This window comes from Caloenas nicobarica, chromosome Z (assembly GCF_036013445.1).
Source record: "Caloenas nicobarica isolate bCalNic1 chromosome Z, bCalNic1.hap1, whole genome shotgun sequence".
Lineage (NCBI taxonomy): Eukaryota > Metazoa > Chordata > Aves > Columbiformes > Columbidae > Caloenas > Caloenas nicobarica.
Genome location: NC_088284.1, coordinates 21,837,072 through 21,864,781, shown reverse-complemented (window position 1 = coordinate 21,864,781; position 27,710 = coordinate 21,837,072). Strand labels below are relative to the sequence as shown.

General features: G+C 39.0%; 2 protein-coding genes across 6 annotated transcripts in view; one reads left to right on the top strand and one right to left on the bottom strand.

Annotated features, from left to right (window-relative positions):
• Positions 1 to 10,792, top strand: part of RICTOR (RPTOR independent companion of MTOR complex 2) — an 85,352-nt gene extending 74,560 nt beyond the window's left edge. Inside the window, exons 33-38 of one of the 3 annotated variants that reach the window (XM_065655552.1) lie at positions 616 to 700; positions 2,051 to 2,284; positions 3,843 to 3,905; positions 4,653 to 4,776; positions 5,711 to 5,849; positions 6,018 to 10,792. In XM_065655552.1, the coding sequence (XP_065511624.1) occupies positions 616 to 700; positions 2,051 to 2,284; positions 3,843 to 3,905; positions 4,653 to 4,776; positions 5,711 to 5,849; positions 6,018 to 6,092 (720 nt within the window). In that variant the 3' untranslated portion in view covers positions 6,093 to 10,792. Of the gene's footprint in view, positions 1 to 615; positions 701 to 2,050; positions 2,285 to 3,752; positions 3,906 to 4,652; positions 4,777 to 5,710; positions 5,850 to 6,017 lie in introns of those variants that run through there. The other 2 variants (XM_065655551.1, XM_065655553.1) reach the window with 2 other exon arrangements.
• Positions 10,793 to 11,074: 282 nt separating this feature from the next.
• The window catches only part of LOC136002548 (oncostatin-M-specific receptor subunit beta-like), a 36,408-nt gene continuing 19,772 nt past the window's right edge, over positions 11,075 to 27,710 (bottom strand). For 2 of the 3 annotated variants that reach the window (XM_065657680.1, XM_065657682.1), the window contains 11 exons: positions 25,686 to 25,822; positions 24,285 to 24,444; positions 23,685 to 23,761; positions 23,047 to 23,260; positions 22,227 to 22,427; positions 20,964 to 21,065; positions 20,334 to 20,513; positions 18,481 to 18,645; positions 15,774 to 15,852; positions 15,416 to 15,488; positions 11,075 to 14,421 (listed from right to left, as the gene is read on the bottom strand). In XM_065657680.1, coding sequence (XP_065513752.1) covers positions 13,975 to 14,421; positions 15,416 to 15,488; positions 15,774 to 15,852; positions 18,481 to 18,645; positions 20,334 to 20,513; positions 20,964 to 21,065; positions 22,227 to 22,427; positions 23,047 to 23,260; positions 23,685 to 23,761; positions 24,285 to 24,444; positions 25,686 to 25,822 — 1,835 coding nt within the window. In that variant the 3' untranslated portion in view covers positions 11,075 to 13,974. The remainder of the gene's footprint in view (positions 14,422 to 15,415; positions 15,489 to 15,773; positions 15,853 to 18,480; positions 18,646 to 20,333; positions 20,514 to 20,963; positions 21,066 to 22,226; positions 22,428 to 23,046; positions 23,261 to 23,684; positions 23,762 to 24,284; positions 24,445 to 25,685; positions 25,823 to 27,710) is intronic. The other variant, XM_065657681.1, reaches the window with a different exon arrangement.

Sequence of the window (27,710 nt, the reverse complement as noted above, 5' to 3'; positions counted from 1 at the left end):
TCTTATCTTTAGTTTACTTAGTTTTTGCCTTTCAAACCTAAATTACTTTCTTAACTAATCTCAAAAAATTACTAAAGCTAGAGCAAAGGCAAGGTTTGCTGTCATACCTACCACTATTCCACCTTTATGAAATGAATGATTTTTCTTTCTTCTTCATGGTCTTTATGGCATATCTATGTTGCCTCGTATATTCTCTCTCAAATCTTTTTGTAGAGTTGTGGCACGTCTTAACTTTACAACTTCTTACAGGCAACATTTTAGATGTCCTGGGTGTTTTTGCACTGCTCTCCCGAGATCTCCAGTAGTGTAGAGTGATATGGACAGATCATTAAAAGTCACTTCTGGGTCACTGGTTTCCTTGCAGTCTATCACCACTCTTTTAACATTTACTGACTGTTCATAAGCCTTGCATAATAAGTGTTCATTTACAAATGTATGTTTTTCTCACTTGACTTTTCTTTAGTACTCACTAGCCATTCTTCATTTCCTCTTCTAATTATATCTTTTTCCTGAAGTGAAAAATGGACACCACTTTATTTCTTCGTAAAAATCTGGTTTTCCTTGGTGTGTAGTTATCACCTGTGCTACACTTATATTTTCACTTGAATTATCCAGGTAAAGGAAACTCCATATTTCCAGAAGAAAACTTCACCTCCATTTGATGACCGTGGAGCTAGAGTCTTTGCACCTGATGCAGGAGGTACTAGTTTTTTTCCTCTTGTGTACCTTTCTGTTATTTATTTGGACATTGGGTGGGGTCTTGGTTTCTTTGTTGATTTTTTGTTGTTGTTGTTTTTCTTTACAGAAAAGGTTATTTTTAGCTGTTAAGTTTTGAGAGCTATGTTCTGGATTCAGGATAGCAGGCCGTTAATTCCCTCTTCTATTTAGTTTGAGATAATGTGATGTTGCTTCAAAACACAGCTTGACCCTGTGTTAATAAACAGTGAGGGAAAATCTATATCTCTTTGATTATAGTATGAGCTAATGCTAATCAAAGACTGGTAGTGGTACTGCTTTAAAGAAAGTAACAAAATTTAAGCTAAAATGGAATATGTATTTCACACACATATTGAGCTGTTACATTTTTACTTTCCTTCAATTACATGTGAATTTATAGGAACCAATAAAGGTATTAGGTGTATATTTCAGAAAGTAAATTTTGTCTTTCTGTGATGTTGCCATGACAGTTGATCAGTAGAGGTGACAACACATGGTACAAGAGAATTGCAGGTGCTCTGTAATGCCTGGCTTGTTCTGGAATGTGCTTTCTTTTTTACTCCAGAGTAGTCAGAAATCTGTAGGGTGTCAATATGTGTCTTTTCAGTAGGACAACTGGAAGCATTGAAACTGGTCCTAAAGTAGTATAGGGTAGCTGTTGTCTTGCCTGCTAGTTAATTGGAACTTTTTTACAAGCACTTTTTACATTCAAAAAGAGACACCTTACTGATTTTTTTTTTTTCCTATTGTCAGTGTAATATATGAAGTTGATTTTCTTCAAAGTGTGTTTCTGTAGTTTGCTACGTTTCAACATAAAGTAACTCTTGTCCAAAATTGTATTTGTTGGTATTTTCCACCCATGTCACTAAAGTGTCTTTGGCTTGTTTCTGCATTGTTGAGTCTAGTTTATTCTTACTATAGGCACTAAATCGTAGGTTTTTATATTGTGTTTGTGTTCATTGGTGCGCATGTCATTTAAACATTTGGTATGTTGTTGTACTAATCTTGTTTGACATTATGAAAGTTGGTAACATTTTAGTGTTACATGGGTGTTGATATCATGTCAGGGTTTACCACCTATCTTCTTACAGTATGTGTGTACAGCTTTAGAGGTTGAATTCTGTCCTTTGTAATGTTTTGCTACATATGATAAGCCAAGAATAAAATGTGATGTCTGTTTTCCAAATGGGAGCTTAACCACTTAAAAAAAAGTTTCTAGATCTTCCCATACACACCCTCCCCAGCCTTAAAAGGCTTAAGAGGGAAAATTTAATTGAAATCGTATTGGTTGCATGGTTTGGTTTTTTTCTGATGCCTAATTGCTTATCTACAGGTCTTCCATCAGGTACAAGTGATGTTGTCAAAAGCCCTTTCCAGATGCTCCGACAGCAGATCAGTCTCACAGAAATAATGAATACCAGCCGTTCGGATGCCTCTCAGTTTTTAGAAGATACAGAGGATACAGGGCTACAGGAGCACACAGATGAGAACTGCCTTTACTGTGTCTGTATTCAAATACTGGGGTATCAGCCTAACAACAAAGTGAACTCTTCATATAGTCGTGCAGGTTAGTGTTCCTTGTGGGGAAGTATGATAAAACTGAATGAAAATAATGGCTTTTGTTAATTTTTAAAATTGATTAATCTGTAAGGTTGATTTTTTTTTTTTTTTTATACTCACTATTGACCTTGAAATTAATTCTCCTTGATAAGACTGTGCAAGCAGTGGTATTTCTACGGTCATTTTCAGCTTTTCTATTTCTGCTGGTGTTAGTATGTCTAGGTGCAAATGTGGTGGGTTTTTTTTTTTTAAATCTTCCTAAGAGCTTATCAAAATATAAAATCTGAATATAAAATCTGAAGCCATAGTTAGTACTTGAAATCCATGTCCTGAAAACTGATACTTGCTGGCAAACTGATGAAAAGTCTCACTTCAAAGCAAGTCTGTACCATGAAGCAAAAGAAAGGAAATCTGAGAAGTCTGAAGTTGAGCAGTAATTTCTGGGTTTTGGTGACTTTTCTTCATATTTTAAGATTCAGATCAGACTCAGAATTACTTTTTTCTAACCTTCTGTACAGAGCTTGCTGTTACATGCCTTTCTGCAATGTTTGTAATAACAAGATAATCCAGTCATGGATGCTTAGTAGGACTTGTCATCGTTCTACAACAGTGTTACACATTCAGTTAGTAACACATAAAGAGTACAGTTGGCAAGGGAGATGATGTACAAAATGTGAGGAATAGCCCAAAGAGCTGAGTTGGAACTTGAGTTTGGTATCAAGAAGAGATGGATGGCAAATAAAATCCCAGTTGTACCCTTCCAGTACCATGAAGAGATTACAGGTGCGGCAGAGCACAGAACCAGGGGATGAGAGGCCATGAACACACTCTGTAGGAACAGAAATTCCCCTTGAACATAAGGGGAAACTCTTTGCAGTGTGACCTGATCTCATTTTGAGGTCAGCGGTTCTCTGAGCCACGGATTGAACTAGGTGGTCTCCAAAAGTCCCTTCAGACCCATGTTCTTCCATGATTCTGTCGACTGCGCAACAATTAAAAGTTTCAATTTTATGTTCATCATCTAAATGCTGAAGTCCATGGATAGTGAAACCCTGCAGAAGAATCTTACTTGTCACATCTTTCCATCAACGAAGCCAGAGCCCTTTTTGCGACACCTGTGATAACTGTATGAGCAAAAAAGTTATAGGTATGCAAGAGCGTCTTTATCATGTTATATAAAGTAGAGCACAGACATATCAATAAGAGCTCTATGTGTTATTACAGTTTTTAGACTTCTGTCAGTGTCAAGAGGAGTTGATTACTTTCATTCAAATATTTTAAGATTTTTAAAAAATAATTTTTAGACATTTTGAGTATGATTTGTCTAAAATCCAACATCTAGTTTCCAGCTGGTGTATATTCACAGTACATAGTGCATCAGTGTCTTGCGTACTTAGGATTGTTGAAAAATAAGAAAAGCATTTGAAGTGAGGAAAAGTGTGAATAATAAAGGTGCATCATCTTATTTATGTCAGATTTTTCAGACATTCCATATACTGACTGGTGTGGGCAGACCATACACAATCACTTAGATGTGCATTCCTCCAAATTTTCTGGAATTTCAGGCTGTAGTGATGCAGTATCCCACGGTTCAGCTGGCAGCACCAAGAGTACAGAGCTTGTATTAGGTAAGTTTGAAAGCCTTATGATTAGTAGAGACTATAACTCTTAAAGTATTTTTTAGGTGTTGTGGAAAAATAATATTTCATTTATACATACTGAAACAAAGTAATGCTCGTTTCCATGATTATTGAAAAAAAAAAAAATCCACCTTTGGATGATTTAATCAGTATACAGGAAGGTAGTCGCATTGTCCAGGGTTATCACAAATGGGAGAATATACTTTTAAACTCTTCTCCTTTTGCGATAAGGCATTTCCGTAGGTTATTAAATAGCTCTGTGTCTCTCATTATAAGCAAATTGATTGCCTTTTTTTAAATAAAATAAAATAAATGCATTTCTGTAAGGAGAAAGACTTTTTTTTAGGCTTGTATTTTACTTTTTGAATTATCATAAATTCTTATGAAGTACCTAGTTGCTAACTTCTCCAGTATGTGATAGAAATGGAATAGATAATCACTCGCCCAGTTTGTGACATGATTTAGTGGTAGAGACAGCACCGTAGCTGAATCTCGCATATTTTTCCATTTATTAAATGGTAGCTTACCTTTTTAAAATATTTCTTTGTTAAAATTCCTGAAAGCTAATTTTTTGAGTTTTAATTTCAATGGAAATACTCGTTGGTAGTTCAGAATACATACATAAGTGTGTGTCTCTATGTTTATGGAATGCTAAAACAAACTTATGTGGAATAAGATTAGCATGATCAAAGACTATTCTGTTTAAACTCCATACTGTTTAATTTGTTTTTCCAGGAGTAAAATCAATCCCAGATGACACACCAGTGTGCAGAATACTTCTGCGGAAAGAAGTCTTACGTTTAGTAATCAATTTGAGTAGTTCAGTAGGAACTAAAGGCCATGAAACTGGACTCCTGACGTAAGTTAAATACATTTTAGACGTTTTAGAACATTTAGTTATGTGTAGTGTCTAAGATCTCTGATAGTGATTAACCTTATTTCTGACTTCTCACAAAATTGTCAAGCAGATGTTATTGTAGGTTACTGGGAATAACTGGATATAATGTAAACGCTAAGCAAGGAATTTTATTTTTTATTTTTTTGCTCTGTCTTCAATTTCTTACTCTTCCTCAGTCTTTTTAAAATCAGTAATTCAACTGTAGTGATATTTCATTACATAACCTGTATATCATTCCTCTTTAAAAAAAGAAACAACTCTTTTTAGTTACATTTGTCAGATAAATATATATCAGGCAGGATAACAAAGTGAAAGTAACTTCTTGAGAAACAGAAATCTGCTTTGAGTAAGCATACAGCTACTGGAATTAATTTATAGAAAAAATGATGTTAAAATATAGGTATATAGACTGGCGCCATATATCGTAATAAAATCTGAATGTTTCTGGGCTAGTGGCAGTAGAAACTGTCATGCAACTGCTAAAAGAAAATGCAGAAATGCTTATTTTAGTGTTAAAAATGCTTACAGCTAATGAACTTAGTTTTTCCATATTTTTTATTACTACTGTACATGTGGATGCCAATTCTTTGCTATACTGTTTTCTTTGTACATTTATTATTTTAAGACTAGGTGGTCTCAGTGATTCTGTACTACTTTCAAATTTTATGATCTGTTTCATCTCATTAATATAGATTTCTTCAAGTTTGGAACAAAATAATGCTGTCTGTTCTGATTTTCTTGCTTTGTCAGATCCAGAATTAATACTGCCTGTTACTGAAGAGTTCTACTCTGTTAATGATGACAATCAAAATCTAACGGAGTGGGTTTTTTTAAATTATGGAAATCTCTTCAAGACTTATAAAATTTTGGGTTTTTTTCCTTTTCTGTTTTTCAGAATTAAGGAGAAATATCCCCAAGCATTTGATGATATTTGCCTTTACTCTGAGGTGTCCTACTTGTTAGCACATTGTACATTTCGACTTCCATCTAGAAGGTTCATTCAGGAGCTATTCCAAGATGTACAGTTCTTACAAGTAAGTGGAGGGTTCAGATGCATTGGATGCAACAAAATGTGCCAGCCGGGTGTGGGTTTCATGTTCTGAATAAAAGATGTTTTCAGATATGTCTTAAAGGATACCATTTTATCATGACTCTCCAGGAAAATCTCTGATGTTAATATTTCATCTGTCTTTTTCTTTTAGATGCATGAAGAAGCAGAGGCTATTTTAGCAACACCAACGAAACAGCCAGTAATCGATACATCAGCTGAATCCTGACGTCTGTCTCGTACCGTGTGTTGCATATAGACTTTCTGAAATTCTCAGACAACCTCTGACTGACTGGATAAAAAGCTTGGAGCATCATCTTCCAGACCATTCCAGAAGCTACTGGTACCTGAAGACTGAACTGAAAACTTTTCCTTCCTCAACCAATTACTATCCCTGTCTTTTGAGCCCTTTGGGGATTTATTAAACATTACCATAGTTTTAATAATAGTAATTACCAGTATATGCAAGAGCCGAGCACTGAACACCTCCACAAGTTTTCATTTCATTTTCTACCATAAATTAAAAAAAATAGGACAATGTGCAGAGACATCTTTGACTTCCAACTCTCTCCCAGAGAAGCAGAACGATGCCTTGTTTTTTAACCCCTGGATACCAGGAATCGGGGAGATGAGGGTGCGTTCTGTTGCCAGCAATGGGGAGCCGCGCTGTAATCGCGGACATCAAGGGGATTAATGTCAGCCCTTCTCTGTTGGGTTTTGTACTGTTTATAACACTACTTGGGGGTTTGTAACTTCAGACAGAAAGAAAAGCCTCTGTCAATCTGAGGTTTCCTTTAAGTTATTTTAATATTGCTATAGTTGTAAGTCATTTTATTAGCAGTCTCTCCAATTTCATTACATTTATGTACATGTATCTTACCTGAAGCAGTTAAGGATTTTCACTACAGTTTGAGTTTAGAAATAACAAATCATTTAAACGTAAAATGCTGAAATCAGATAGTTTTCCCTGAATTATATGCATGTGTTTGCAGTTTCTACACTCATGCTCATATTACAAGTGTTGGTCTTACTCTTAACTAAAATCCTTTAAAAAGCATGATTTGTATCCGATAAATGAATATTGTATAAACTAAAGACATTTAATCATTGCAGCTTTTGTGAGAAGACATAATGAGTGTTTTCCAAGTTCCATAGAAACAGCCTTTTATAAAAACAAAGGTTTATTTGAATTTTCAATGGATGAGTGATCAAGCATCATAGTACTAATATTTGTAGTGAAAAGCCTTAAGTACCAAATTTTGGAGCAGCAGTACTTATAATTTTATATTGGTGTTTAAGACTTGTTGCAAAAGTTTAATGATACAGTGACTGTTAATGACTGAAATAGTTGATTCTATCACATTACTAGTGAGGTTTTGAAATTAATGAGTGCAAGCTTAAAAAAAGAAAAAGGCAAGAATCACTGTCACTTTCATCATGGAGCTAAAGATTCAGAAGCCTTTATACAAAGGTAATATAAATATATGCAAACGTGTATATACCGTAGCATGGCCACCTTTGTTAGAATGCCTGTAATAGAAGGGGTTACCCTTTGATTTTGATATAGGTGAATAATTCAGCTGGACTGTACTAAGTAGAACGTATTTTTATCCATTCACTTCTACCATTTTTTATAATTGTGAGATTAATACTTAAGTGAAATTTATCCTTATGCTCGTAATTCTGTTCTTACTAGCTACGCTACTGGGGATTTCAATAAGTAGTCCTGTGAACAGTAAAACATGATTCCTAGTGAAATGTAGAATTTATTTGTTCTTATTGGAAGTTTAATCTTGCCACATAAGCACTGCTTTGCAGCTATCACTTCACTGAGTTCTTACATGCACTGCATACCACCAGGTTCTGGTAAAGCAGATTGTAAGTTGCTGCTCGTAGTCAAATGTAGTTCCTAAGATTATCTTTTCATGAGTTCCCACTGAAAGAAGGAGCAAAAAGAAACTGATTCAACTCTTCTATGGTCAGTGACAGAAATAATATATCTATGTGTCGAGGCATATTTGAAATGCTCTGAAAACATACCACACCAATAACTATTGGACTTCTCTGGTCATAAGAAATAAATGTTCTCTAAACCAAAATGTCAATCACAGTAGACCAAATAGTGGTATAAACTCCAAAGGAAATAACGTAGTTTTCCCAAAAATGGGGATAGCATATCTTATACAGTAGTTTCAAGCACTACCTCAGTTAGGCTAGAGTATAAGAGATTTGTTTGAATAACTAGATGGAGTTATATCAAACAATTCCATGTTATTTTCTGCAGTTAAAGCAAAATAAACAAGTTTTGTCACCTGTATTTAAAAAAACACCTTTGTTTATTTGTTACCCGCTTAACCCATAGCACTTAATGTAGAAAGAACCATAGGAAGGCCTCTGATTATAAAAGGGTAAGCAAAAGCAGTGTCAATATACTTTTGAAAGAATCTCCATCCTGAAATGCATATGTGTTCTGAAGCACTCGCTTGTGTGGGGATCCATGACAACAGAAACTTGATGTACAAATTATGGCTGCAAATTCAGTTACAAAACATGATTTTTCTTCTGAAAGTGTATGAGTGTCAGTAGATTTCAACAAGTATGCGTCAAGGATGTAGAGTCTGTAGTGTACATAACATACAACATTTCTAGAATTAATTTACATATTTACACATTAAGCTCACGTGACTTCCATTTTAATTGACAAATGAAGGGATGCTCTTATTGAAGGAAGTTGATATTCGCCTAGTTATAAACTGTGAATGTGTAATTCTATAGATTTCTTTGTGAAAATATCCCTTCCAAAGTTCTTGTTTTGGAGTTTTATTGGCTTCAGGATAAGACTTCAAAAGAAAACAGTAGTAAATAAAAATCGTGTTTATATTAACCCGAATAAAGAATCTTTCCACTTTAGCTAGAAAGGTTTGCAAGGGAAGCTGACAGACCACCTGCTTTGTATTTTTCCCATCCAAATGATTGGTGATATTGTCAAATAAATGGTAAAGCTAAATGAGAAAGCATACAGCGTTCGCTTACACTATATACAAATACACTGTGGTTGCTGTGGCAAAGAAAACTCCTGAGTGATTCAGTGTGCTTACACAAAATACTCAGCTGTGAGGCAAGAGCCTTTGTGGGAAGGAGAGGCTGGCTGTGAGACCAACTGCGTTTAGTCTAGTAGAGCAGCTGTTTGGTGTTCTTAGGCTGGTTTCGCAGTTGGTGGAATGGCAGAGCCCGTTCCAAAGGGCAGAGAGCCAGCCAGAGAGCTCCTGCTGACTTCCCTGGGGCCCTGTGTCTCTCCATGGGGTGGGGAGGAGGAGGACAAAGCTGGGAGCTGCAAGTGTCCTGCAGAGAGAAGCCTTTTCAGCTGCCTGAGATCAGAGGTGCTGAATGCTCCCAGCTGTCTTTGACATGGCTTGGAGTTGGAGATGATGAGGCTCTGAGGTGCCTAACTTGAATGTTGGGCCCTTGGCATGTTATGCTTAAAACAGTTGCTTTTCCTTGTCTGACAGTTCTTATTTGACCTGACATGTACCCTAAATGGACTCTTCATTAGGTTTTATTGTGTTTTCCAAGACACAATGAAGTCCTAAAGTATGTGGTCATTTAGGGCACAGTGCCTTGGCACACAGAGGTAAGCTACCCTTATAACTATTTCCAAAAAGGCAGCAGTGAGAATCCCACTCCTCTTTTTGTCATTTTATTTTGAAACATACGTAGTGGCCTTGAACAAGTGAGTTGTAATTTGCAGTGAGAGAGACTGAAAAAACCTACAGCACCTTTACCAGGTGCCTGAAGGGAAAGGTAGCTATTCAAGAAATGGGTAAAAATTCAAGCCTAGTGAGAGATGAAAGAGTTGTTGCTTCTTCTCAGACTGTGTCCTGGTCTCGGTATTCAGCTTTTTGGGCGGAAGGAAGCTGATGTTACCTTGTAAGTGAAGGAGAGCTCAGGCCGAGCAGTCACAGCGGAGGAATTCTCACCAGGCTCCGGAGCATCTCTGAGGTCTCTTCTCACCTCCTGGCAGGGCTTGTGCACAAGTTCTCTTGCTGAGAGCTTCCCTGGAGCCAGCTGAAAGCACATCCCATTAACACTTCTAGTCTCATGTGCTTATTAGAGGTATACTAGCTGAGAGTAAAATCTGAGAACCATAAAAGACCCTCAGGAACGCGCTACAAACCCCCCAGCTCCTTGGTTTCTGTGTAACTCTTGATTGTCGTTCCCTGGATAGTTTTGCTTTCAACAGGTTTGTATGTCCATTAAAGAATGTAGATTTTCTTTAGACTGTTTTTCTAACAGACGGACAATAATGCCACAGCATGCAGAAATTGCACATTTTGCTTGAGTTGCTTTGTACAATATTTTGTTCGAGAAATGCAATTTATGCCAAAAAGTGTAACATGCCATTTTGTCCCTGCCTAGAGTGTTTTAGCACAAGATGCAATGTCTTAGGGGGAAAAAGGCAGACATTTTGTAGATTTAATTGAAAAATTGTTCCAATTCTGGGCTGTCAGCATCCCTAAAACTGCATTACAAGAGATTATCAAAATTAATCATTCTGAGGAGGGAAGGGATCAGGAAAAATCTCAAAACTTATTCTCCCTGTCGCATGTGGTCTTTATTTAGTAATACGCTGCTACATATTTGGAGGTTCTAGTGTTTGTAGGTCACTGAACAGACATTGAAATCTGATTTATATTGTATACCTGTAACATAAAAAGAAAAAGTATTTATATATTTTCCGTAAGAATATTGCATTGAGCTGTGTATAATTTAAACAGAGGCTTGTCCCAGAATGGTATTGCCCACCTTGATTTTTTTTTTGTGTGTGTGTGTTTCTTTCTTTCTTTTTTCTTTTTTTTTTTTCTTTTTATGGTATAGTATGTACTGTTCATGTCAATGGGCATTAAAAGCCTTCTGAAGCATAATCTTATCAAAGGGATGCATTGTTAATAAAATGTACTTAAACTTCTTATAGTTGTTCTGGTCTCATATATCTGGTCTCAGCACTAGAAATGGGTTGGGATTCTATTTATATTGGTAAGTTACTAATTCAATAGAACAACCTGAAGCCTCCCAAATCAACATTTGTCAAAATTATATTTTACATGCTTTGTAAGGTGTCTTATAAAAATATAATAGAAGGGGACTCTAGTAGTTTGTACACCATTTTTATTTTAAAATTTCAGCATACTGATACTGAGAATCAATAATTTTCCATTATGTGGTGGTTTATGTATTAGCACTTCAACAACAGCTGTGAAAGTTCAACTATAAACAAACAAAAGACAGAAGTTTACAGTTTTGAACTCATTCAACCATTAATGCAAGACAGATGTCTTAAAAATATAAGAATTGTACATGCTTCTCCACCTATGCAAAAACACTTTTCTAGTCTTTATTTCTAGTTGTAGTGCCCGGGCTGTACCCTTTGGCACGAAAGTATTATCCCGCTTGGAAATCCTGTTGTTGTGCTTTTAAGCAGAGGTGGTTTCACGGAACAGCTGCTGTCAGGGCCAGCAAGCAGAAAGTTTTGTGGATGGAGGAGACCCAACTTCTCATGCCCTCTCCAAGGCTCCTGGGACCTGCTCAAGTGTTTCCTTGCTTCTAGATAAAGAAATTTCATCAGTGCAGGATCTCCCTAGGAAAAACCAAGGGAGCTGAGGCCACTGTGTCTCACCCCACCATCAGGATGTCCCCAGACAACACACCCCTGTCCTTGGGCTGAATTACTGTGGCCAAGCCCCAGCGACAGCAGCTTTCTCAAAAGCGGGGATTTGTTACAGCCGCCCTCTCTGGCATGAGGAACTGCAGCATGTTGAAATTTACAATGTTTTGTAGGACTCTTTTGTCTGACTTTTGTATCAGAATTCCTTAGATGCATAACTCTTGATTTAGGATGCTTTTCAAAAAATTTTAAATAGGCCTTTTTTTGAAATGCACAGCTAGGTAGTTTTATTTCAGTAATGGCAAAACAGCTTTATTTTGTTTATTGGCATTTTTTTTTCCAGCAGTAATTCCTTTAAATTACAGAAGTACATATAACATGATGAAACACTTTGGAGAAGGAAATGTTCTAAGCTGCAAAGATAACTGGTATCAAACTTACAAATTCACTGTAACTCAAAGGAGAATAATGTAAAGGGAGGAAAAATCCCCAGGATGTGTCATCGAATAGGAGCAGCCTCCTCTCTTACTTCCCTGTTCTCCATCAAACTGCAGTTCAGCTACATGTGAGCAACCGTGTTTCCTTACTCTGCTGGCTGAAATGAAATACAGCAACTGGATTTTTTTTACTTAAGTAGTAAACCTGTGTGCAACCTACACATGGACACAACACAGTGTGTGTTGACTGGATGCCGTCCAGTTAGCCATCCATGTGCTTGTAGCTTTGTTTGTACCTCACCTTCACCTGCCTGAAGACTTCTCCCTCTGTTTGCAGCCAACGCTTGTCTCAGCCAGAGTCTACATAAGGTGCTGGTTTTCCTGTCATAACACAGCTGATGGACATTACAACACTATCTACAAACAACAGCATAAAACCTAGATGTGGTTCAGTATCAAAACTCATTTCTGTCTGCAGCTGCTTAGTTTTCAGGAAGCGTGATTAGCTAGTTAAGCAAAACAAGAGAAACTGCATTTTAATAAATTAGCTGAAGATCAAATTGTAAAAACACTTCTTTTTTTCCCTTTTGAGAACTGATTATTCTGCGCTCTAAGTTCAATTCTCTTATCTGTGAAAGATTCCAGACAGCAGCATAATTTGGCAAAACTAAAGGGTTCCTTTTGCACTAAGGAGGTTAATCTGATGAGACTTTCAGATACAATTCCAACTATTCTGCTCCATTGCAAAAGTACATTTTTTAAAAATCAAAATGGAAGACCAAATTCATAGCTACCTACCATAGGGATTCTGAGCATTACAATAAAAACCTATGTTACTCAATTCATGTTTCTGCAAATATTGCAAGACAAAAAGTATGGTCTCAAGAGGAATGTCTCAGCTGAGTTTCGAAATCACAGTTAGCAATGCCTCTCATCACTAGCTGAAGGAAGTTTGTGTGGTTTGTTTGGGTTATTTTATAATACATGCACAAGTTGTATTGGAAGATCTAGCTGTTACACCGCCTGAATATGATGTTCTTCACAAATGCATCCGATTACCGAGCCTGCCTACGTGGTTATTCAGGGCTTGCAACACAAGCGCAGGGGTTAATGCCCGAAGTTAAGTTCATGTACACAAAAGGAGAGATGGTGCCATGGTAACACCTCTGCAAACAGCTGTCCTGCCGGAAAAAACAGTTCTTTTACACTTGACTCCCTACATTTCTTGGTTTAGTCAAGAGGATTTTTGTTTAGGATTCCAAAGGGTCATTCTTCCAGGCAGAGAAGGCAGAAGTATAAGGAACCCCAGTTACCAGAAATGGGAGTGGCAGCCCAGTAACAGAGTCCTGAACTATAAAGATCTGGTTTCTATGCTCATATACCCACCAAGTGTAGAAGATGGGTGAAATTGGATTTTGGTGCACATGGTAACACTCCCAGCAAAGTCAAAGTTCCTTCTAATCTTTCAGTAATGCACCACACTGAATGCAGGTAGCCCCTCCATGTTGATTCCTTATGTCATTTGAGAAAGAGAAAACACAACCCACCCCCCTCCCAGTGTTACTGTGCTAAGGCAGACTCTGAAGTTGGCTAATGCTCATGCACTGGCCAGGAGTGACCAGGGCAGGTAGAATGCTGCAAGTGAAATATACCTACCTGCTTGTTTAACTTGCTACTCTAATTTCTGAATACATTTTTAATCTCTTCAAAATGTAGTAGTTCTTTGCATCGGGCTATGAGAAACTGCTGTGATCTAACCTCCTACATAATAAAGACCACAAAACAGGCTGTACATCTTATAAAATACCTGTAACTTGTGATGAAACCATAGCACCCATCATTCCATTACAAAAGTCAGTATTTTTAGTACTAGTCCTGAAGTAAGGGCTTTGCAGCATTAACAGAAGCTGGGCTAGTGAAAGCCTTTGTTGAAAGGAGAAGTTGTGGTTTAAGAAATTCTCATTTACATTGTGTAACCCAAACACTGGATGGACTTAATGGAAGAGAGTACATCAAAGCCTTCTCCCTAGGCAGTGCACATCTGTTTGTGAAATATACCTCAGACTGGTCTTTCTGCCAGCTGTTTCCCTAGATGTTGAAGCAGCATCTTCATTAAAAATATCAAAGTAGTAGTGTGGCTGGTATAACACTACTGACGGTTCTGGCTTGCCTGTCTCTAGTGTCTCTGGTATTTGATAGGGATCAGATTCATCTGCAAAATGAGAAGAATAAGCAAAATTTTCAAACCAAGTGTGAGTCTGAGGTGTAGGTGTGTGTGTAAAGGCTCTCTCTTCATTTTCATTAGGATAAATCCAGGAAGAATTGTGATCAGTCTTCTCTTCTGTTGTTGTTGAAGACAACTGGCTCCATGGATGCAATTCCTGGGTTTCAGCCTTATTGTCCACTGTTAGCATGTCAGGAATGCAGTCACTTATTTTCAATACTTTCTCAGAACCGATCTACAAGAGAATCATAAAACAAACAAACAAAAAATTACTCAATGAAAGAAGCCCAGAGTAAAGGAAAGTGATTACCTAAAGCACTTCTAATATGGTCTTATAAATTCTTTTAGTTTGGATTTTTCAAATAACTGAACAGAATTTGAAGGGAAACAGGTACAGAATGTTCAATAGAAGCTGTATTTTATGTGGAATTTATAAGACTATTTATTTAGAGATTTCCTTTTTAAGTTCAACGTGACTATATTTGAAGAAGGAACCATATCCCTCTAAAGACTTTGCCAGGTTTCTGCTGTGTGCAGTTTTCAGTCTGAACCACTAGCAACTGGGAGGCAGCAGCACGGGCTGTCAGGCTGAACATCTCCTCCCTCCAGTGCCAGAGTTCTGTGCGCACCAGCAGCAAAAATGGCAGCAGCGCCATGGGCGCCCAGGTAAAGACACGCTCCTCGTTTTGCGACCCCCTTGCAGACAGCGCGGCAGCAACAGCTCCCGGGTCGAAGGGCCCACAGGAGAAGGTGAAGGACTTTTGCCAGTCCCTTCCTCCCAGACAGATGCCCCTGCACCCTCCCAGAGGGCAGCCAGTGCATCGCTGCTGTGCCCCACAGCAGAGGAGCATGTGGGGCAGGAGGAGTGGACAGGTACAGTCCACAGGCTGCAGCAAAATATGGTATTGTCTGGTCCGTTGTGTTCAGATGGTGCTGGCTTTTGAACAGCAGTAATCCTGGAAGAATTGCCTACTGTATGAAAAGATCTAATTTATTCTCCAACTATGTTTTGAATTTTTGCAGTAACGGGCTGCAGAATATAAGCTGATCACTCGGAGTCATGTGAACATGAAAAGGAGAATTTTCCACTAAATGATGACAAATTGTGTTAATTTCTGCATGAGTGTCACTCATTTTTAAATGTAGTCAACACAAGAAAAATATTTTTCTGATACTTTACTGATCAAAGAATGGAAAAATTAAAAACACTAGATTTTCAGTGGTCTTACCTTAAACTCTTTGAAAGACAGCACTTTGCTCTTGTTAGGGCTAGGTATTACAGGACAGCAGCACTCCTTCACCCTGAAAATACAAAAGCAAAACAAATGAGGTTTTTTGTTCTCTCATCAAAAAGAAAAAAAAAATATCAGCAGAAGCCACACGTAGATGTGTACAGAAACAGCAGCAGATGATGAGTGTCTCAGCAATGCCACAAGCCAAATACAACATCCACAGTGCCGGACAGCCAAAGGAAAAAATGAGTGAGGCCTTACAACAGGCTGGAAGCAACAAGCTGCAGCTGTGGTTTGTGAATTACGCTAGTTACGTTCTCTGTCTACAACAGAAAAATGCATTATAATAACTTACCACTTCAATTTCCAGCGGCATATAGCTGCTACTAGTGATGGAACTATCACTAGCAGGACTAGAAGGTACAGCTTGTTTGCTGTGAAAGAAAAATACTTTAAAAATTTATTTTCAACTTTGAACCTGTTGAAGTCAATATAGCCTGAGTTTCTGGGACAAAAATAACATCAAACCCACATGGAATACCTGCCACTAACTCAGCAGTAAAACTGTGTGCTTGGTGGTTGCAGGATAGTTTGGCTGTAAGTTCTGGGATACAGCTGTAAGTCTTTGGACCTTGATTTCCTTCACCAAAATTGAATTATTACTACATTGCTTTTAATTTGCCCTTATGTTGGCATCTTAACTATAAAGGTAAATTTCCAGAAGTTAAGACAATTATAACCTCACTCAGCTATGTATTTTCGGTTTTCTCTCAGATCCCCAAAGACAACTCTTTATCATGAGGCATTGACAGAACATCTGTACCTCCAACTCGGATGGACTATAGCAAGACAGACACTACACAAGTGTTCATGCTCTCCTAGGATTTATGCTGACAGAAGAATCTCGTTATTTCTTTCTGGTTGGAAGGTGCAGCCTTGGGCTACATTTTCCATGAACAGTTGAGGCACAGGGGGAGCAGTGGTTAGCACTCACTTTCCCCCCTTGCCCTGTGCCAGTTAGTCTGTGTGTCCCCACCACACACCACAGCAGGGTTCTCCTTTTATCTTTTCTGGGTTAGTTAAGTTCCCATTTTGGTTCCCTGCATGGCTGTACAAATGCCTGTGCCTGTGCTAGAGAAGGCTGGAACACAAGGGCTGGAACACAGGTGCAAGAGGCAGAACCATGAGGTACCATGAGGGTTTAGACACTGTTCTGCTAGTTAGCCTAAAACATGAAGTCTCCTTGCATGAGCCAATGCTTCACCCTTTCCACCTCTCACCCTCCGACCCTAAGAAATTTTTCAAAACCAGGCGTCTGTGATTTGAGTCATAAGTTTCACAACCACAACTGCTGAGTGGTATTTTCAAGGGAACAGAACTACAAGCAAGTGATTTCCTCTTCTGCTTTGATGATCAAATCTGCCCAGTTAGCAAACTACAATGCTCAAGCCAACAAGCCTTTCCTATTGACATACAAAGGCGTTAACTTGGCAATGGATTTAAAGACTGATGAGAATAAGAACCAACATTAGAAGTTCAAAAGTCCATACAGAAATCACCTGTTTGCACAGAGGTCTGTAGTTTTCCCCATATCAGAAAACTAGTTAAATCCTAATGCAATTCTTCAACACATCCTAGCAAACAGGACTCGCTAGTTATACAAATGTGCACATAATAAGCTACTTCCCAGAAAGATATAAGGCTTAAATAGGATGTAGTATTATTTTAATTCTACAATAAAATGCATAGCTACTTAAAATTATCAAAAGGTCATGTCGGTATGCACATTTTGTTTATCGGTTGGGTCCGTCTTAAAGTGCATGCTGCTGTGGCGGATGCACTCAACTCCCCACGCCAAGCCAGCAGCAGTTTGGTTCAGGCTCCAGAGGAGGGAAGGGCCTGAGCCACAGCCAGGCCAAGAACTCTTTCCAGGAGACCCACAGGGAAGCAGAACGATACACTGGTAACTTGTGGGACAGGGAGTCTTGTGCATAGTTTTCCTAGTGTGCAATTTGACTACGAGTCAATCACTTCGTTCTATAAATATGACAGACCAGATGAGCCCACTTTGAGCTCTCCCTGATAAATAAGTGAGCTGTATGGCAACGGTCACAGGTCAGTGGATGAGCCCAATTTAAGTTTAATATTAATCATTTAGCTTAAGTAGATGCATACTAAATGTGACGAATTATTTAGAGATATAAGGTTGTATGATTTTCAGTATACTCTTTGCTTCATGTTACTTAGTAAGCTGGATTTGCTAAAATTTTAAGCTGTAAAGTTCTGCTCACATTTACCAAAAGCAACTACAAACTACACTGGACACTTAGAAGATAATGCCTATTTTGCACTTCACTGAAAAGAAAGGATTTATTCAGACAAAACAGTATCTGTAAGGTTATGGACAAAAAACAATGTCTACAGCTGAACAAAACAAAGGCCCATGTGGAATCAGAGAAAAAGATCCAATGAGAAGCAAGAAGACCTCAAACTGAAATATTGCTATTGGACTGAATCATGGTATGAATGGTTTGTAAAGATGTAGAAGTCTACGGTTTTCTATGCTCAGTTGGACATCTGCACAGGTACCCAGCTCAAGCCAGCCCTTCTGCTATTCTACTCCATTAAAATTTCTTTTTTTTTCCTGAGAATTTTGTTTCCTGAAAGTCTGCTCTGCATGCAGTCACAGAACTCTCCTGAAAAGTTTGCCACTAGGACTTTAAACATAGGCTCCAGAGTGAACGGTTGTCAGGGAGGGAAGGGGTCTGAAAGTCTGCTTCGTGAATGGATACAGGCACCTGGAGAGAAGGTAAGCAGCATTTGGCTTGGCATATTTCCCCCATGCAGTAAATAACAGAGTAAACCTGCCACCAAACTCTTTTAAGTCGTGCTTCTCTTTAAGAAATCTAAACATTGTCCTGCAGCAAGCAGAACCTTAAATTACTCCCCCATGACAGCTGCATTGATTTAAATGTTTTCCCTTGAGAAAGGATGATGATTCTAACCTCTGAAATCATCTCATCCTTCTGCCAGAAGACAAATTTTCCACAGCCAATACTCACAGTTGAATGGTGTATCTATGTATATGAAGTTCACAATGGGAGTCTCTCCTGCACCTGTATATGCTTTAACCACTAGTTTGTATTTTGTATTTGACAAGAGGTGTTCCACAGTGTATCTCTTTTCTTCTGGGTTTTCAATTGTGTATTTACATAGCACTGAATTATCTAAAATGAAACAGATAAGATAGCATCACAGAATCATTTGGATTGCAAGGAACATTAAAGACCATCTAGTTCCAGGCCCCAGGACACCTTCCACTAGACCAGGTTGCCCAAAGTCCAACCTAGCCTTGAACACTGCCAGGGATGGGGCATTTGCAGATTCTCTGGGCAGCCAGTTCCAGTGCCTCACCATTCCCACAGTAAAAAATTTCTTCCTTACATATGATCTAAATCTCCCTTCATTTAGTTTAAAACCATTACCCCTTGTCTTATCACTATACGTTCAGGTAAAACGTCTCTCTGCATCTTTCTTATAAGCCTCCTTTAAATATGAAAGGTTGCAGTAAGGTCTCCCCAAAATCTTACAAATCAGCTTAACCAAGATCACTAGACCACTGAAATGACAGACCACTTGCAACCCACTTTTTTTGCAATTTGCACACTTTCTTCTGAGAAGGATGATGCATCCTGACTCATTGCCAGTGGGCTGAACTCACATCCCTTCTAACTGCACTGTCCACAGCTTTGCCCATCCTCTGGCAGGCCACCTAATAACTTGCTGCCAAAAGCTGCAACTGTTTATTTTAGAGGTTTTTAACAGAGTGATTTGGGTTTTGCCATACCCTTTTTCTCCAGAATCTCATAGCCCTTAAGCTGAGGTCAAGTCCCTTAAAGATAATTGAAAGCAAGAAATGTCTGCCTAAAAACCCCTATTTTGCCTCACTATTGTGCAACTCTCAGACCCCAGAGAGAAAAGGGTTAGCTTCTTCCTTCTCAGTCACACCCCTTGTCTGCTAGCTCAGACAAACTGGAAAGCAGGAAGTCTTCGATTTAAACTTTTTAAAGTCTAACTGGGATTACTTGCTGAATTATGGTACTTCTATGGTTAGTTTAGTTCTGACAGCACCTCCTACATACGCCTCCTTCAGTCCAAAGTAAGCTTTTTAGCCTAGTACTAATCTAATCAGCAGAACGATGCGATACAGGGCATGACCCAACTGGAAGAAGAGGCAAGGAAAAAAAATATTCTTGAACATATTAGAAACATCTGAGGGTTATAATGGAACAAAGTCATCTGGAGCAATTTTGAGTGCGGATCAGGACAATCAGACACAAAAGTTTAAACGTGGCTTTGTGCCACCCCACAGCTCAGTTCTGCTGAAGGAACTTCACTGTAGAGGACAGCCACAAATACTTTCACTACGAAAGAATTTAAACGGGGAATTTATACAGTCCTCCAATTCTGAAAGAAATAAATCGTATCCCATCTGTTTCAAAAATACCCCAAATTCTAGTAAAACTAACACACTTCCTGTGACTCTCATCCAAGTAGACCACAAACAGATGTTTTCGAAATTCATCCAGAACTCAGATCACAGGAGGCAGAAACTTGACTCTGCCTTAGAGTAATGCGAGAATCCTTTCTGGAGCTCACACTGGAGTTAAAAGGAGCTATGGGCAATGGGACAGACGCTATAAATCCGTATAAAGCCACAACCCACCTACACCCACTAGCACTTCAAGCATGAGAGGGAAATCAAAAGCAGCAGGTGTTGAAATCTGTGTATTGCCTAATGAGCCAATTTGCCTGTCTACTGTGAACTTTCTAGGAAGCTGCAATATCAGCAACAGTCACTAAGTCTTTCACGTATATCAACAAAACAACTTCCTAAATCCCAGACCTCAGTTACCTGGAAGAAGATGCTTTTTGGATCCTTGCAAACTGCAGTCCTCTTGTATAGGTGACACGTAAACATGGTAGCCTCTTACAAAACCAGACTGTGACTCATTTGTGGGATAAGAATCCCAAGATAATGTCACTGTATTGAAAGTCAGTTCAACTTTTTCCACCTTAGGGTCAAACAGAGGAGCTGAAAGAAAGGAAATTCAAGTTAAACTTGCCGTTATACTTGAAGAATGTTTATCTTCTCACTTGAAAACTGTGTAAATTCCCATGTGGTGTTTCTGTTTACATCTTAGTTTTATTTAAAAGCTGAACAAAGCCAAAGCATTCCACAAAAACTGTCAACTTCACAGAGTCTTCACACAGTCCACACTGTACACAAAGCAGTGACTGCTAATCACAGCTTTGTTTAGCTATTCTAATTAACATGGACTCTACCCCGTCAGTGCACTAGTCAAATATCCTTGAGGTAGAGCCATGTACATTGTTGTACGACTTTTAAATGCTTCACTGCTGATACAGAAAGAAGGTGGCAAATACATTTTTATCTAGTTGCAGGAGGAAGGCTATGGAATTCTTTCACTTGTGACAGATGAATTTAGCAAATACACAAACCCTAAATATGTTGCCAACTTACGTAGCTCCCTGAGATAACCAGTCTTCTTCTTCAGTAAGGAGGCTCTATTACCAACAGACCCATAGATGCGGAAGTTGTATCTCACCCCCGGAACAAAAGCAGCTAGAAAATAGTGGAACTGATTACAAAAATAGGTTGTGGTTTGTCTTTTGGTTTTGCTTTTACTTAAATGCTTTCTACAAAGGTCTATAATGCATTAGAAATCTTTTTTATGTGCTATTAAAGCCATTGAAGGAGACACAGACTAAACCAATTCTTAGGATGCATAATTTGAATTGTACACATTTAGTCTGTCTGAAGGAGAGAATTGAGGGGGTGCTTGAATACATTTTTGTTGCTCTAGAGTATTCAAGATGAGTGCACAATATAATGAAGGCATCAAAGAGCAAGATAATTTCATTTCTGTTCCTGGCACAGGCAAAGGTCGTGTTTCAGACTGTTTAATGCAGACACATACCCATGCATCAGGATTCCATGTTATCCTCACTGACATCTACTCTCATTTGGATTAACCAAGTGCAAACCACTGAAGAACTGGACAACATTTTTTCCATGTGTGACCACACCCTTCCTCAGTGAGGAGGCATGTTCCTATGCATATGTATGAATTGAAGTGCAGTTCCTTTATTGCATATTGAAATGTATTCAGTCAAATTTTGTTCAAACATACACTTCATTCCAAAGTGAGCTCTCAGCTCGAGAGAACCCAGGAAGGCTATATTCTTGCAGCTCTGGAAGTATATCTGAGCAACTTTCACACAGCCAGAAAGGACTTACGTGTAATGGCCACCACTGGGATAAAAACGCAGCTGGTCCTCAGCAAGGACCAATGCTGAGACACATTATTTGTGGCACACTGTCAGCACTAAACCTCTCACTATGCAGTGGGTGTTAAATTGCTCAAATCTAAACTTTTGACCCATGTTACAGACAAGGCAAAGCTCTATTTTGCATCTCTCCTGCTAAAAGATTTTTAACTCCTTCATTAACCTCGCCATGCTCCTTCAAGATGTTAGTACAAACTACTCAGAAGAGTATTTTTCTAAAATACTATGCTGACTTCCAAGACTTAATGGTGCTGGCACATTTGTGGTGTCTAATTCATTTACTAGGCAAAACACGATGCCACATGCCTTTGAAGATTTACACCTGCACTACACAGACTTCCATATTCCACAGGATCTGTTTTCTAAATTCGGTTAATGTCCACGGCATAAATGATGGCTGCACAGACATCAGAAAGAAAAGCTGTTTGGCTTTCACCTGAGTTGATCAGAGCACTGGAGGTGTTGGGCCTGAATCTTTTCCACTGCAAATCACAAGGCTGCAACATCGGAAAGTTACACCAGTCGATAATGTAACTCTCATATATGTGTCTGGGCTCCCAGGAAATAAAAATGCCATCATCTGTACCATTAACCTGTTCTTCTTGAAGCTCTGAACCACTGAGCTCTTCTTCAGTGCCTAAGAATAAACAAAACAGTCTCTATTACTTTCCTGCATGAAACCTCAGATTAATAAATAAAGATCAATATAGTTTCTATCCTAAGCTATTAAAACAATAATAAAATAGTTGTATTCCTTCACTATAAGATGTATGGGCTCTTTCACATGCTGAAAGCTGTTCTCTTTGCATGCTGGATCTGACAGCTCAAAAAACATCCAGTAATTATTACTATATATTGATAAAAATATCTCGACTGCAGAAACCTGGACTCATAAGCAGAAAGTCACAAGAGGTTAATCACACACAAAGAGTTCCCTGTGAGGCACTAGCTGCACCTTCACGGTACCCGCCACAGGTCTGAGGTCCTAGTTTAAGGCTAAATGTGTTCTGCTCTGTGGATACTCTCTGTGGAAAACAGACTTTGTTATAGGGGATGGATCAAGGCATTTAATAGACAGACAGTTACCACCCTATAGGCAAAGTACAGCAATAATTTCCAAATAGCAGTGATGTCCGACAACAGGCCAGGTTAATTGGCTCCCCAAAGGTGATGAATTCTCCTTCAATTTACAATAGGTGGAAATGAAACTCTCATAATGGGTGTCTAAGTTTAACTGAAAATACTCCCGCTGTTACCTGTACCTCTAGGGATGATCAATACTGAAGGAAGTGAATAATTAACATCATTCTTTGCCATGATACTGACTCTGTAGGAATGGTTATCAATCAAAATTCTTGTGCTATTGTAGGCTGATGAAAAGGACATGTGTTCAGTCTTAGAGCCATCTTCTTTTTCCCAGATTACTTCGTATGAAATACTTCTTCCATTTGCTCGAAAACCTGGTGCTTGCTGAGGAAAAAATTATGTGAGTAGACACCAGTTACTCAGTAGACTTTGCTGAAAATATATGAGAGAAGCAATTAGAACTTTAAACAACCAATTGGATGTAGTATTTCTGTTAGAGTATAAATATTTGTTTCCAAACATGCATATACATGCTGGTTGAAAAGGAAACAGAAATCTCAGTAGTGGGATTTGTCATGTTAAAATGCTTAGAAAAACAGAAGTATATGTCTGAAATGCCAGGACAGCATACCATTATACGGCTACATACATTCTGAAATATGTTATATATAATATTTGTCTTAGATTCTTAAAAGATATTTTCATACTGAATTGTTATTAAGTGCACACAAACTTGTTAAAGTTCATGGGAGAAGTTTCCAGCTCCTTTTTGAAGGGTTTTGTTTCCATTTCTGTACCCATGTCTCACCTTCCAGAACAAGGTCACATTCCGCCCCCCCTGAACTTGTGTTATTTCTCTCCAAATGTCCAGTTTCCCTGACGGAGCTGCAATAAATAAAGCAAAACAAAGATGCTCTAGGTGCACAAAGGGTAAACTGTTTAATTGCTTCCTCCCATTTGAAGAAATCTCACCCCCAAAAGCTCTCTTTCCCCATCACTCCCAGGTCTTGCAAAAATATCCTTTAACTTCTTGCTCCCTTTATTCTTTTTTTTCTGAATGAATGTCTGGTTCATTTCCCTAGAAAAGTCTTTCTTTGCTTGCAGTTCCCAGGTGCTTGTTCCCACCTCTGCACAGGTCCTCCAGCACTTGCAGAACACTGTGACTCAGTCTGTCCATCCTCCCAGTCATCTGCATTTCCCACTGCACTGGATGAAATGGCAGAGATTGGCAGGTAGGATGAGAGCTGTTTAACAAGCCACCTTCTCAGAGTTCACTTAGCGTGCTTCTAATTTTATGCATGCAACAGGCCTCTGCTTTAGCTACATGGCAGAAAAGTAGCCAGCAGCAAACAGAGGTGGCAAGTGAAGAACATCCTTCAGTCTTCCCTTCTTGATAGGCTAGACATACTTGCTTCCATTGTTCTGATGGTTTGGGCTTCACTCCATTCACTCCACCTCCAGAAATGCTGAGCTGCCCCACAGTGTACTCTAGCTGTGTATTCAGTGTATGGCTGCAGTCCACTCAGGGTGATGCTGGCATAATGGAGGTGTGAGTCTGAGCTATTATGCTGCAAGACACAAAAAATGAGCAGTCAGAGCTCAGTTCAACCTAATTAGCAAGGGATTTTTGTCTGAAAAAAATAGTTCTTCCTTTAGATCCTATGACAGCCAGTTATGTTTGAATTGGAAAAGATAACCATGGAACAGCAGAAAAAAAAAGAAAAAAAAAAAAGCACAAGATCCAAAGCCTGGGAGATCCAAAAAGAGGTCTGAAAACTGCCTCTGTGTAACTGTCTGAGTAGGAGTCACTCACAGCCTGCCAAATGACTACTCTTTACATCAAGGAGGGAATTTAGTGCGATCTTACCCTCACCGAGTCTGGGTCTCTTACTCAGTTCATGTAAGCAGAATGCTGTTCCAGCTCTATGCACAGCAACTGCAGCTACCTTTTCTTCCCATTTTTTCCCAACCTTTTCCCCCACCCCTTCTTAAGAGGCAGGGTGAGTTCCAGTAAGAGTTGAAAACCGAGCATGCTTTAAGCCTCTCCTCTAAACTGTCTTCTGCAATGGCCAGCTGCAGCAGCTACTTGATCTAACAGCTCGAGCAATACTTAAGACGGAACAGTTTGCTCCTGATCTTCACAACGCCTTTTAACGTGCTAGAGGCAAGCTGCCCTCACAAGAAAAGGGCTACAGAGAAACCACTGTGCGTTACGCGATGAGTCAATCAACATCATTGCTTGTGAAAGAGGTGGAACAAGACAAGGACTCTACTCAAATAATCTTCAAGGACATGGAAGAAGTTGGGAAGAAAAACTCGTCTAGTGTTCCCTAACTAGAAAACAGACAGGGTCTGTCAAGTACAGTCAATAGCAGACAGAAAGCTCCTGGACTAATATAAAAAAAGCCTTCAACACACCTCTCCACCACTTGTGTGTAAGATGATAGGAGTCATAAAAACACGACAAATCAAGATTAGCAAAAGCTGACAGCAATTTTAAGTCCCATAATTATTTTTGTTTACTTCAGAATCTCAGAACTCATCCGCCAGAGGACAGAGCCACATATGCAGACAAGCTGCACTGTACACTTCAGCCAGCAGTCTGGGCAGTATGAATTAGTGCCAGCAATGGATGCCCATGTGAGCCATATAATCACTGTACAGCTTCAGAGCAAACAAAGCCAGAAAACGGACACATCAATGCACTCGCAAGATTAAGAGTGTATTCATATTGCTGGGGAATTATTATTTAATCTCATGTCAAAAAGATACTTGCTATGTTTTTGTGTGTGAAATTCAGGTTTCATACCAGTTCTACTTTCCCATCGGGTTGGATCACTTCAGTCTGACAAAAGAGCTCAAATCCTTTGTTTTGATATTTCCAATATAATGTGATTTCTGTATCTCTGCATTCTTCCCACAGCTGGCAAGGTGCAGCAGGATAAACTGCCAATAGAAAATCTGAGTTAGCTATTGTAAAACATAAAATATATGCAGAAGTATTTTAAGGTATTTTAGCTGAGTAGTAAAACCAAAAAAGAAATAGAGATTTTTCAGCCAGTCTAGGAGAAGCAGACATAAATTAGTAAAAATTAATTTCAGAATGTAAATGTTATACAAGATTAAAAAAACCCTTGTGCTGACTTGGGAATATTTTAGAACATCATGAACAAAAGGAAGAGTCAGAGACTTCTAGTGCAAATCCAGTAAAATTCTGTAATCCAGGGCCTGTCAGAGACTCCTGACGCAGTGTGGTGAGTAACATTTGCCACATTTTCACACCCCAGAGTCCATCCTCTTCTCCAGAAATTTTATTCATGAGTCTTACATTGACTCCTGCCAGTAATTAGCCACTGGTAAACAGTGATAATGTTACTTCCTCCAAAGATTTCTGAGATCCTTTACTGGTATGTAAGCAGTATTCAGTGAAAGCAGCAGGTCTCAAACTCTCCCATATTATCAGTCCAGTTATAAGGAATAAGACATGGCAATGTGAGTGAATGGTATGTTTACAGCTTTGGTCATTATCCTAGAACTACGTGGACCATGAATTACAATTTGAGGGCTTCCAGACTCAAAGGAGCTTGTGTTTGATACAGAAGATCCCAGCTACCACACACAAAATTGGAAACAATGGACTTCAGTTTTCCTTTACTTGCTGGCATACTTTAAGTAAGGAAAATTCTGCTGTAAATATGTCCAGGATCAGAGAAAACATACAGGACTTCACAGCAATCACTGTTTAAAAGGTTAACTCATCATAAATTATATATCATTTCTTTAACTTGTAACAATCACTAGAAGTGCAAAAAGAAAATTGTAGTAAAACTTTAATGTACTTATCACATTGAATGTAAGCTATTTTAGCCTGATGTCCCATGAAAAAATAGTTTATAATATTTTGTTTTCTCACCACGACCTGTCAGTTTACTCCTCCACTTTTTCTTCCTGCTCTATTTCTTCCACCCCTACACAATCAAATAATCAACTCTTAGGACTCTCATGCCTCTCTGAGACAAATTTAATAGAGGCAGGCATTTAACGCACGTTCCTACCAGTCCTACGAAAAAGTGTGTCTAGCAAAACTGAAATCAGTGCCCATGAGGAAAGAAGTGCTGCCAGAACACAGCAGCTACGCCAGCAGCCTTCCCGTCCATCAGCCTGTCAACCTGAGAACCAAGCGAAGCACAAGTTGCCTCCTGCTTCTTGCAACAGGTCAGGTGGCCACAGGACCTTGGGAACACAGCGGTGGGTGTGGTGGGGCTAGAGGACACAGACAGAACTGGAAATACTACTGGAGACACAGGAAATACCCAGGTGTTTTGAGGCAGAAGCAGGTAGGAACTTACAGGACCTGGGGCATACTGCCATAAAGGACACGATTAATAGGGAAGAAGGAACCAGAGCCATCAGTTACTGCACACAGAATAAGCTGTTTTATTTCACCGATGATGAACTACTCTTCCTCCCATACAGCAACACAGCAGATGTTACTGTCTCATATCAGCACCATCACGTCTCTCCTGGCAATAGCGGCTAACACCTGTACCACACCTCATTTGGAGAGGTGCTAGTCATTTTATTTACCTGCTTTTCAAAATGTGCATCTCCATTTTATTTTGGAGAGACAGTAACATCAGCAAAAATATTTCGGAGAAAGGACTGAATTCCTGAGTAACCTTCAGAGATATTTTTCTTGAACTCCCCATTTGATATCCTTGTATCATGTTGCTTCTCAGGCATTGGAACAGGCTGCCCAGGGAAGCAGTGGAGTCACCATCCCTGGAGGTGTTTAACAGGCATTTAGATGAGGTTCTTAGGGACATGGTTTAGT